Here is a 12,863-nt window from a genome sequence, read left to right as displayed (position 1 = left end):
TTAGGTTGTCCCATAGTGCATCATTTTTCCAAATCCATAATGGCTGATTTTCCAGCAAGGGGGTAAGAGCTGGCTAAACACGCCCCCTAGGATGGCTTATTTCCACAGACTCTCCCCCTACCATCTGCACATACCTTCCTTAAGCCTAGCCCTGACTCTGGGTCAAGAGTGTCAGATTGATACTGAAACCCAGGCCTTCTCTCTGCCTTTGAAGAGGATGGTTTACGACTCCACCCCCTGGCCTGGCATTCCTATAGACCACCAAACTGCCCTCCCAGCAGAGGGGTTCTTTATCACCTCTTCAAAGCAGCCTGGCTAATCCAGTTAACTCTGACCAATCAGAGCAGACCACTGAAAGGCTGAATTTGGACTTACAAACAAGAAAGTCTTATAACTTCTTGCATGTACACTTTAGGAGAAATTCAACAATATCATATTGTTGGATTTACTACTACCATTCTGGGAAGTCTTTGAATGGTCCGGCTAGTCCTCTCCTATCAATATTTATTCGTCAATAACTTCCTACCATGTTAACCTATGGGCCATGGGGTTTGCAATGGGGGAAATGATTTGGGCCACTTTTCTAGCACCTGGGCTTATAAAACCATATTTTATAAGTATTTCCCTCATTTCTACAGGACCCACACCCCCTGTGCAACTAGGGGAGACTTCAGGGGTTCTGAATCTGCAGAAATATTGCAGATCCTCCATACCCAGTTCTTCCAGCATCAAAGTCGAATTTGAGCAGCTCTTTAATACAATGTGGGGAGTGAATTGTAAAATTTCACTTTACCCAGGCATATAAAAACTCATTTTATAAGGGCGTTCCTTATAGATAACTGACCCCCACCCCTAGGTATCGGGGTCCCTAATATTGAAAAACATGGTAGGTTTTTCATTTTTAAGGGCCCCTACCCCAAAGTCAAGTTTGGGCACAATTTAAGGTTTAAAAGCTGTCCTGGTAACCAGTGCTGCTTTTAAACTGACCTCAGGCTTCAGCACTGCACACATGCTGGTGCAGAAAATCTGCTGGCCTCTAAACTGCCATGCCCCAGGATATGGAGACTTCTAGGTAGTCTCAATCCCCTGCCCTATTACATACTAGGGGCTTATGGGGTAGGTCATGCCAATTACAGTTTACCCCACCATACCATAGTGTACCCTAGTGTATGTTGGGTGTCTTGTCTGTATTCTAATGTGTTCCTTTTAGCTTGGCACTGGCCCTGGGCCTGGTTAAACAGAGCCCAAGGTCAGCCAGAATCAGTTACCACCAGTTCCAGTCAGCAAAAAATTGGGGGGTGCCCAAAGCACAGGATGACTTTGCAATAATGTCACACACTAACGGTTTTTAGTCATCATATATGTACTGTCACAATTCAGCATCTTCACTGTCTTACTCATTGATAATCATGTTTTATTTGTATTTTTAGTTGATATTAGGGGTCGTTTTTTTTTTTTCATTGTGTTCGACACAGTCTGAAAACATATCAAAAACTCAGAGTATTTATTCTGGTTTTATCGTTCTATTGTGTTTTGCACTGCGGGGTGACACAGTAAACACATCCTCCGAGCAGCTTTCTTAAATGTGAGGCACTTTTTAATGGCAAACTTTCACTCATACACGCATGTCGATACACCATTATGCGAGCAGAATTAGGCACAAGCCTTTTTTCACTTAACTTTTTTCGTTGTTAGTCTTATGATATTACACAGGCACTAAAATTGTCCCACTCTTTCTTAAGCATGTGTACGTATTGATAGCGATTTCTAACTTCCCTGTAAGCGGTGATATTAATCCAGGTATCACGCTTTTTATGTGAATTGCGTTGCTCATCATAATTGTCTCACTACACTCCGTCGTTCAAATTGCTTTGTTTTCAGTTCCTGAGCATGTACACGCAGTGCAAGTATTTTTACACTAATGCATATCCACAATATAGCAGCATGTTTTCAGTCTGCCCTTTTCAGTTGTGAATATTATGGCCTGCATTTGTTTATGTCCAGATCCTTTACCTAAAAGCTGTGTCACCTGCTACATAGGATGAGTTTTCCTTTCATTTTTCAGATACGTTTCCTTTTGTAGAGTCAAACTCATTCCTCTCAGCTTTTCCTGTGTTGCTAACTATCACTTAGCAGCGCTGGACTTAAACTGGTTCTCTGGTTAGCTCAGTTCAACAAAAAACTTTCATAAGCCAATTGAGGTAAGACCCTGGTCTCCCTACTCCAGGAACCAGCTACAAATGACACTAAAGAGGAAGATGTAATTCTCCTTGATGAGGTGAAGAGTTTGAAATTTGAACAAAGGCAGATCTCTGCTTGATCAGTGGAAAATCTGGACAAGACCTAGCTCATTAGCAGACCAGAGGAGTGGAGGACACTTTAAAGAGCTGAGCTCATTCAAGAGACATAACATATCTGGCCAGCAAGCAGTAAGACACCCAAACCTCCCGACAAGCATTGCCTCAATATTGAAACATTACTTTCAACCTTTTTTTGACTGTTAGGGTACCTGTATTTGCAGTGCTAAGTTCCAGATAGACCTGGTAGGTCTAAATCTTTACACATCCAGTCTGGTCTTGGTGGCTGGAGGGGGCAATTCTTATTTAGCCAGACCCAACTTTTGTGCTTTTGTACAGCTGTTTAAAGGTGTTCTGCTTAAATCTAGTACCCAGTTTCAGATTTAGAACTCATGCTTCTCATCCCACAGATAAATGTGGCAACTTCACAGGAACATTTCTACTCAGCTGCTAGTTTCTGATAATGGCCCTTAAAAGTTTTAATGCCTGGACGTGTGCCATAAACGGTGCTGATCCACAGCTTCCTCTGCCCGCGCCTTTGAAGACTCTACAAATAATTGGGTCCTTAGCTCATTTTTTAACGGAACTATTTTAGAACTAGCCATTAAACCTGAGCATCAAAACTTTACTCACCCTGAAACTAGGCCAACTATGGCCGTGCTGACTCTTTTTGTGTGATGCTTTTTTGGATTTACATTATATTTCTTAGTTTTTTCTGAGGTAAGCTCAGTTTCTGTAAAATTTTGTTTTCAGAGTTTTAAATTTGTCTTGTGTATAGACGCAATCAATAATGTGTCTTGCTCCACCACCCTCTGGCTTTATAACTGAGACTGTTTCTGCTTCATTAGTTAAACAGCATATCTGAAAGAAACAGGTTAGTATTAGATTCCTTACCTTAGAATATCCCCAGGCGTCAGACTGGATCCGGAAATTTTTGCGTAGCAGTACCCTTGCGCATCGGTAGGCATCGTCTGCGGCTCCGTGTCCGTCGTTGGCGCTGGGATGACGTAGCCAGAGTACTTGGACGCCGCCCTCGCGCCCTGACGCCAGTTCTTCTTTTTTTCGCGCCAGCAAGCGTCGATCCGGACAAAGTTGTACCCTAGTCAATTTTTGACTAACTTTTTCGATCCTTTTTGATCATCTTTCGAAGTCTCTCGACTCGGACGGTGCCGGTAGGGATGCCCGGGTTCAAACCCTGCGTCTATTGCAGCCGACTGATGTCGGTTACCAACCCCCATCGCCGGTGCCTTCACTGTCTGGGCCCGACGTTGAGTCTTGCTCTGACTGCCGGGCCCTGACGTCCAAAGCTAGACGGGAGCGGTCCCGCAAGCGACTCGAGCTCTGCAGTCAGCCCCGCGCCGCTCGAGATCCCGGTCCGAAAGGAGGTCGAGGGACCGGTCGCAGGGCCGGAGTCACCACAGTTCTGGGAGTCGTCTTCGGGCTCGAAGTCCTCAGGTAAAAGGCACAAGAAATCGAAGAGGCGACATCGCTCTTCTGACTCCCCCCGACGCTCGCGCGACGCGGCCGGGGGTTCGGGCGACACCGCCCCCGCGGCTCCGTCAGAGCCGCAGGCGTCGCGGCCTGCTCCATACCCGCCGGTCCCTGGGCAGCACGCGACGCTGGAGGAGATCGAGACCTTCCTCATGGCCATGAGGTCGCTAGCTCCTCCGTCGGGGTCCGCGGCGCCTTCGGGCCAAGCGGACCCGACTGTGTCCCTTAGCGGGCCGGGTGCTTCGGACCCGAGGCCGTCGGGTGCTTTGGCCCCGAGGCCGTCGACGACTACGGTCCCGACGCCACAGGACCCCGCCGGATCTGGTTCCGGGTCGCCGCTGGTCGACCTCGCCGGCGCCGTTCTCAACGCCGATGGGAGACTTTTACTTCTACGACCCGGCCCCATCCTTTGAACCTGAGTACTAGGCGATGGGTGACTGGGAGGGGTCCGAGGACCCTCTGGCACGTGAGTGTCAGTCTTCTCAGGACTGGACAAGTGAGCTTGGGGAGGCCAGTGGTCTGGACACTTCGCCCAACACTGGTTTTGTCTACCCTCCTACCGTGGCTACGGAGGAGGGGGCTGCCTATAATGTGGTGCTGACGCGGGCTGCCAAGGCTTTGGGCCTTGAGCTCCCCGTCGCGGCCGTGAGGACTAACCTCCTCTCCGAGGTCCTTAAACCGCAGGCAAGCTCAGCCGAGCCTCTGCTGCCTTTAATTGAGGTCCAAGCCCGCTACAGGTCCGCCTGTAGATAGGAACGTGGCCAGGCGCCACCGCCCGGCTCCGGGCGACCCTTGCTTCCTGTCCACCCACCCCAACCCGAGAGCCTGGTCATCCAGGCCTCTAACTCCCAGACCACATTCCCGACGGCTCCCCCCGATCGGTTATCCAAGAGGTATGAGCAATACGGGAAAAAGGTATTCTCCTCACTCAACACCGCATGCCTCTTGGGCCGTTACACCCACTCTCTGTGGGATACGGTCGTGGACGTGCTGCCACAATGTCCGGAGGAGGCCCGGACTAAACTCGCCCAATCCCTTGCGGAAGGTCGAGATGTGGCACGGTATTCCATCCGGTGTGGGCTGGATACCACGGACTCACGGGGCAGAGCGATGGCAACGACGGTGGCGATTCGTCACCACGCCTGGTTGAATTCCGCCAACTTTTCGGCAGATGTCCAAAACACCCTTATGGACATGCCGTTTGATGGCCGTCGCCTCTTCGGTGACAAGGCAGACCATGCGCTTGAGCGCTTTAAGGACTCCAGGGCTACGGCCAAGTCCTTGGGCCTCTCGGCCCCGCGCCAGCAAGCTGCTGCCTTTCGCCCCTTTCGTGGCCAAGGAAGGGACGTCCTGCCAGCCACAGGCCACAGACTACCATCCAGCGCGGTGGCGGACGTGGAAACCGCCGTGGCGGCGGTCGGGGACAACGACAAGGCCAGTCCACACCTGCCCCTGCAGCATCCGCCTCAAAACCCTCCTAGTCCGAGCTTTCAGGCCCATGTGACGCCAGTGGGGGGCAGGGTTCACCATCACCACCACCACTGGCGCACTGTCACATCGAACCGGTGGGTGCTGCAAATCACCCGAAGGGGCTACTCCCTCCCCTTCGAGGCGTCCCCTCCAGCCATGCCACCGCAGTACCACTGCGTGTTGGGTGATCACTTGAAACTTCTACAAGAGGAAGTTACGGCCCTCTTGGCCAAGGGGGCCATCGAGCGCGTTCCTGGGCCAGAAGTAGGGTGTGGTTGTTACTCCCTCAACTTTCTGGTACCCAATTGAGAAGTTCAAGATGCTGACACTGGCTCAGGTCCTGGCTGCCCTAGACCTGGGAGACTGGATGGTAGTGTTGGACTTGCAGGACGCTTATTTTCACATCCCCGTCCTGCCGGCCCACCGGCGTTACCTGCGGTTCACGGTAGGCCACGAGCACTTTCAGTTTATCGTGCTCCCCTTTGGCCTTACCAGCGCCCCACGGGTGTTCACGAAAGTGATGGCGGTGGCCGCAGCTCATCTGCGCAGGTTAGGGGTTTGAGTCTTCCCCTACCTCGACGACTGGTTGTTGAAGGCGGGCTCGCGCCAGACAGTCGTCAGCCACCTCCAGATTACGGCCGACCTCCTGCACCTGCTGGGGTTCTCCATCAATGTGCCGAAGTCGCACCTGTGCCCCTCTCAGAAGCTCCTCTTCATCGGAGCGGTTTTCGACTCGGCGCAGTTTCGGGTTTATCCTCCCAAACAGCAGGTTCGGGATATTCAGGCTCTGATTCCGATCTTTCAGCCGTTTTCCTGATTCGGTCAGGTTGACGCTGCGGCTTCTGGGGCTGATGGCCTCCTGCATCCTTCTGGTGCATCACGCCCGGTGGCGGATGCGGGCTCTGCAGTGGGACCTGAAGTTTCAGTGGGCCCAGCATCAGGGCAACTTGTCCGACCATGTCTTGATCTCGGAGGGCACTGCAAGACAGTTGCAGTGGTGGCTCAAGGACCGCGATTGGGTCAGCGACAGATCCCTCTCCCTACCGGAGCACATAGTTGTGACGGACGCGTCCCTCCAGGGCTGGGGAGGCCACATGGGAGAGGCGGAGATCAGAGGCCTCTGGTCTCCGGAGGAGTCCCAGCTCCATATCAACCTTCTGGAGCTGCGGGCGATCCGGCTTGCACTGAAGACATTCCTCCCCTCTGTCCGGGGGAGTGTAGTGCAGGTGTTCACGGACAACACCACCGCCATGTGGTACTCAACAAACAGTGCGGGGTGGGGTCGTGGACCCTATGCCAGGAGGCTGTAAGCCTCTGGCAGTGGCTGGAACATCAGGGCGTGACCCTGGTGGTTCAACACCTGGCAGGTTCCCTGAACGCCAGGGCGGACAAACTCAGCAGTCGGTGCATGATGGGTCACGAATGGCGTCTGAACTCGGACGTGGCGCAAGGCCTCTTTCAGCAGTGGGGAGAGCCTTGGTTAGATCTATTCGCCACAGAAGAGAACGCGCAATGTCATCAGTTCTGCGCGTTGGAATTTCCAAGGCGGCACTCGCTCGGAGACGCTTTTCGCCGTGAGTGGAGCTGCGGTCTGTTGTACGCCTTTCCGCCTATACCACTTCTGCCCACAGTGCTGGAAAAGATCAGGCGCGACCGGGCCCAAGTTATCCTTGTGGCTCCGGACTGGGCACGAAGGTATTGGTACCCAGAGCTACTCTGCATGTCTGTCGATCCCCCGATTTGTCTGCCTCTTCAGTAGGACCTTCTGTCGCAGCAGCAGGGGACGGTCCTCCACCCGAACCTGTCCAGTCTCCACCTCCATGCTTGGAGATTGAGCGGCGACAGTTGAGGCCATTTGACTTGCCTCCTGAAGTTTGTACTGTGATTCTGGCAGCCAGGCGTCCCTCCACAAAGTCGGTATACGCCTGCAGGTGGAACAGATTTGTGGCTTGGTGCACAGCAAAGGCTTTGGATCCCCTCTCTGCCCTCCTTTCTTAGGTTCTCCTCTTCCTTCTTTCTCTTGCCCAGTAGGGCTCTGCTCTGGGCACTCTCAAGGGCTACCTTTCTGCCCTTTCAGCCTTCTTGAGGCTACCTGATCAGCCTTCTTTGTTCAAGTCCCCGATTGTTAACAGATTCTTGAAGGGCATCACTCATATGTTCCCCCCTGTTCTTTTTGTGATGCCCCAGTGGGACTTGAACCTGGTTCTGACTTACCTGATGTGTGCTCCCTTTGAGCCGCTTCATAACTGTCCTCTCCGTCTTCTTACGCTTAAGACTGCTTTCCTGGTTGCCATCACCTCTGCCAGGAGAGTGAGTGAGCTCCAGGCTCTTTACTCTAAACCTCCTTTCCTTTCTGTCCATCTGGACAAGGTTGTGTTGCGGACAAGACCCTCTTTCCTGCCCATGGTAGTCACAGCCTTCCACATCGGGCAGTCCATCACCTTGCCCACCTTCTTTCCGCCTCCGCATCCCTCTAAAGAGGAAGAGCGGCTCCACCGTCTGAACCCAAAACGTGCGCTGTCATACTATCTAGATCGCACACGTCAGTTCCGGGTGGATGACCAACTCTTTGTTGGTTACGTGGGCACTAAGAAGGGACGGGCGGTGCACAAACAGACCATCTCTTGGTGGGTGGTGTTGTGCATCAAGGCATGCTACTCTTTGGCTAAGAAGGAGCCTCCTGTTGGGCTGAGGGCCCATTCCACTTGGGCCACGGCGGCTACTACTGCCCTGGGCCTGGGAGTCCCTTTGCAGGACATCTGTCAGGCAGCTACGTGGGCCTCGCTGCACACATTCGCAAGACACTACTGCCTGGACAGCCAAGTCCGGAGGGATGGCTTCTTTGGCCGTACTGTCCTCCAGGACTTTCTGGTGTGATCATTGGTTCGCAGACCCACCACCGGGGTTGGTATTGCTGGGGTATCTATTCTAAGGTAAGGAATCTAATACTAACCTGTTTCTTTCAGATGCACAAGTTACTTACCTTTGGTAACGATATATCTGTAAGAAACAGTAGTCAGTATTAGATTCCTTACCGCCCCACCCATCCTCCCCGTTCTGCGAACCGATATCTAGGGTTAAGGTCATCCCCTTTCGGGGCCCTAGTTTTTATGGCACCAGTGTTGGTTTTTATCATGGCTCTGCGTTTTCTGACACGGAAAAGCTGTGTATAAGAACTGATGTCAGCGCGCGAGGGTGGCGTCTAAGTACTCCGGCGACGTCAACCCAGCGCCAACGACGACGGACGCGAAGCCGCAGACGACGCCTACCGACGCGCAAGGGTACTGCTACGCAAAAATTTCCGGATCCAGTCTGACGCCTGGGGATATTCTAAGGTAAGGAATCTAATACTAACTATTGTTTCTTACAGATATATCGTTACCGAAAGTAAGTAACTTGTGCATCAGTTTGTTTGCTGGGAACATTTCTCTGGTATTAAAGCCCATAAAAGGTGTGCATATCCTAATGTTTTAAATCATGCTATGGTTGTCCCACTCCCAACAAGGTCTAAATCTGCAAATTTCTGCAAACTACAGACCAGTATCCACACTGCCTTTCTTAGCAAAGATAATTGAATCTTTGGTAGCCAGCCGGTTGTGGTTTCTGGTCTGGTTTTTCACCACTCTACAGTACTAAACCGTTGGACTCTATGTTAAGGAAAGTCAGGAAAAGTAATGAATAGCGTTGAGAACCTTGGCTCATTTGAAACAATTTGAATGGAATGTGTTTAATGGACTTAAAGCTTAGTGTGTAATTTTTCAGAGAGCTACAGCAGGATTTGCCTGACATGTAATTTTGTAAAAACTCAACTAAGATCTTCAGCCAGGAGACGGGTAGTAGATGTTTTATTTTGCCTGAACACTGTAGGTTGATAGAGAACATGAATCAAGGGTTTGCAGCATCACAGCAAATGTATTGGATAAACCAATGAGTTTGTGACATGGGGTTCACAGCATCACAAGCACGAGGTTTGAAGCTGTGTAGTCAAAATGAATATCTATTCAGGTGCCACATTGTGCACTGTGATTTCAGAACATTGATGTTGTGCCAGCGCACTCTGATTGAGCAAGTTGTGTCTCCCTAGCTGTCACCCACCCCTTTGCCCACAGCAGGATTTGTGTTGATGAGGTATTTGTCATAATCAGATACCCGGTGTACACCGCAAAGAGAGTATTCAAACATAAATAGAGAAGGTGCAGGGAATAGATCAGACACTGTTCCCAATTAATTATACGACCAACCAAGATGACTTTCCAAATTCCACCCATTTGGATTAATGAGAAAGACTGCCAGCTCTTTAGATATTTAAATCCATGCTTTTCGGCATGCCACTGAAGCCTTTGTCATGAGGTAGAGCATATTTCTGCATTCCCACAGCTACTTTTCTTCCTTCTTTCTCTTGCCCAGCAGGGCTCTGCTCTGGGCACTCTTAAGGGCTACCTCTGCCATTTCTGCCTTCTTGCGGCTTCCTGATCAGTCTTCTCTTTTCCAGTCCCCTGTTGTAAATAGATTCTTGAAAGGCATCACTCACATGTTTCCTCCTGCTCCTTTCGTGATGCCTCTGTGGGACTTGAACTTTGTTCTCACCTTTCTGGTGTGCGCTCCTATCGAGCCACTTCACAATTCCCCTCTTCTTATTCTAACTCTTAAGACTGCATTCCTGGTTGCCATCACCTCTGCCAGGAGGGTGAGTGAGCTCCAGGCTCTTATCTTCTAAGCCTCCTTTCTGTCCATCCGGACAAAGTTGTTTTAAGAACGCGTCCTTCTTTCCTGCCCAAGGTGGTTACAGCCTTTCACATCGGGCAGTCCATCACCTTGCCCACCTTCTTTCCGCCTCCGCATCCCTCGAAAGAGGAAGAGAGGCTCCACCATCTGGACCCAAAATGTGCGCTCTCCTACTTTGATCGCAAATGCCAGTTCCGAGTGGACGACCAGCTCTTGGTTACGTGGGCGCGAAGAAGGGACTGACGGTGCACAAACGAACCATCTCTCGGTGGGTCCTGTTGTGCATCAAGGTCTGTTACTCCTTGGCTAAAAAGGAGTCCCCTGTTGGGCTGAGGGCCCATTCCACTCGGGCCCTTGCAGGACATCTATCAGGCAGCTACGTGGGCCTCGCTGCACACGTTTGCTAGACACTACTGCCTGGACAGCCAAGTCCGGAGAGATGGCTTTTTCGGCTGTTCCGTTCTCCAGGACTTTCTTATGTGATCTTGATTCGCAGACCCACCACCGGGGTTGGTATTGCTGGGGTATATATTCTAAGGTAAGTAATCTAGCACTAACCTGTTTCTTTCAGATGCACAAGTTACTCACCTTCGGTAACGATATATCTGTAAGAAACAGTAGTTAGTGTTAGATTCCTTACCGCCCCACCCATCCTCCCCGTTCTGCGAACCGACATCTAGGGTTAAGGTATTCCCTTTGAGGGCCCTAGTTTTATGGCATCATTGTCGGTCTCTGGCATGGCTCTGCGTTCCTGGCGCGGAAAGCTATTGACAAGAACTGACATCAGCACGCGAGGGCGGCGTCTAAGTACTCTGACGTCATCATTTCGGCACCAACGACTCCGACGACGGACGCGGAGCCGCAGACGACGCCTACCGACATGCAGGTGTACTGCTACGCAAAACTTTCCGGATCCAGTCTGACGCCTGGGGATATTCTACGGTAAGGAATCTAACACTAACTACTGTTTCTTACAGATATATCGTTACCGAAGGTAAGTAATGCTGTAGTGAAAAGCTGTGATGTATTGTTTCTTTAAAACTTCATATCTCCATAAGCTGTTGAATTTTGGTCATTGAGGTGTATATTTCAAGATAACAATACACATTTTTTTTAAGTGGTGTGGATTTTATTGTGCTGTTTCCTTCCTATTCTACTGTTTTGGTACTTCCTAATGCTTTATAATTGTTCCCTTGATAAAGCCTGACTGCTCTGAGCCCCAGCCACTCAAGACTGAGCTATGGTTTTACAAACAAACCTGACTTTACCAGATACATGTTTGTACCAATATTACACGGTGAGATCGCACAACCACACCATATACTAATGCACATTTCTTCACACACCTTTTTTCCGGACCGACTGGTGCTGAGATTTAGAGCGCCCTTTCTACCAAAAGGTGTGAATTATTTCACGTCCGACATTCCTTCAATCTTTCGATCTTCTTTGTCCCAAATCACCCCTTAACATAGGAGGAGAGACTCCATCAATTGGACCCTAAAAGAGTGGTCAGCTTTTACATCGATCATACCTAAGACCATCCCTTAGACAGTCACCTTTTTCTGGGGTTCTCCTGGGCAAAAAAGGCAAAGCAGTGTAGAAACTGAATTTGTCCAGGTCGATAGTCCTTTGCATTAAGATCTACTATGCAATGGCCAAGAAGCAGCCTCAACCTCCAGAAGGGTTGACAACTGATTCCACAAGGGCCAAGGCTGCTACTTCTGCATTAGCATATGGAGTCATTTTTGTGCATGTTTGTCAGGCTTCAACTTAAGCAAAGCATCAGTGCATGCATTCACGAAGCACTTCTTCCTTGACAGCTAGGTCCTACGGGAAATGCATTATTGCCTATGGGTCCTGCCGAACGTTTTGATCTGAGTCATACCACATATCCATACTGGAGAGGTATTTCTTTTTGGTATCTATTCTAAAAGTAATCTGCACTTAGTTATATCTCTCGGAAAATCACATTCCTTATTTCCCTTCAGTAGCACTCTTTATTTTGAATACTCTGTTCTAACCACAAATTCCTCACTGCCCGCCTGGCTGCCAGTTTTGTGGACAGACTTTTCCACATTGAAAAGTGTCCCAAATTCGACTGGTGCGCACTGGCACAAACAATCGTCTCTTTGGATCCAAGCGTGCGGACGGTTTCCAAAAGAAACAGCTCTTTGTATGCTTGGGTGGCTACTATATGCCGGTACAGTCGTCACATTTGGGGCGGAACAGATTTGACACAGAAGTGTACAACGCCTCCTAAGGGCATGCAGAGGTTATGCTGAAAAATCTTCCAGAGCCAATCTGGTGCCTGGGGATATTCTAAAGATGAGAAATCTGCCGGTCCATATAGTATCCATAAGAGTGTTACAGAAGGTAAGTAATGTGTTCTTTCTAACGCTTAGACTTTAAGAGGTTGAAAATCATTGTTCCTTTAATTCAGCTTGAACCCACCTTTTTTTATTCAAAGATTCTTTATTGGTGTGAAATATCTTTGTTGAAACTCATTAAAAACCTGTGGTTTATTGATTAGGGGTATTCTGATGTGTGAGTACTTTTAAGCTGTACTGTTATTCATGGCCTTTTACTTTGTTTAAAACATTGTGCATTCTTTATTATTGTATTGACTTAGGACTCAGGATGTCTGTGATGGCCGGGACACCCCTGAGAGCTTTGTGCCATCTTCTTCGCCTGAAAGTGTTGTTGGAATGGAAATCAGCAGATATCCTGATCTGTTGCTGGTGAAGGAGGAACCCCCAGATCCTGCCCCATCGCCTGTCATACCCATGTTGCCAAGCAGCACTGGAAAAGGTGAGATCACTTTAACCTTTCTTCCTTTCTTGAAAAAAATGTAGTCCTTTAATAAGAACTATTGTTCTAGCA

General features: G+C 49.7%; 1 protein-coding gene across 15 annotated transcripts in view; it reads left to right on the top strand.

Moving 5' to 3' along the window:
* Positions 1-12,863, top strand: part of KMT2C (lysine methyltransferase 2C) — a 1,799,940-nt gene that overhangs the window by 1,610,920 nt on the left and 176,157 nt on the right. For all 15 annotated transcript variants that reach the window (XM_078663231.1, XM_078663229.1, XM_078663237.1 and 12 more), the window contains one exon: positions 12,613-12,791. In XM_078663231.1, the coding sequence (XP_078519357.1) occupies positions 12,613-12,791 (179 nt within the window). The remainder of the gene's footprint in view (positions 1-12,612; positions 12,792-12,863) is intronic.

Source organism: Lissotriton helveticus, chromosome 10 (assembly GCF_964261635.1).
Source record: "Lissotriton helveticus chromosome 10, aLisHel1.1, whole genome shotgun sequence".
NCBI classification, from domain to species: domain Eukaryota; kingdom Metazoa; phylum Chordata; class Amphibia; order Caudata; family Salamandridae; genus Lissotriton; species Lissotriton helveticus.
This window is presented reverse-complemented; position numbering and strand designations above follow the sequence as displayed.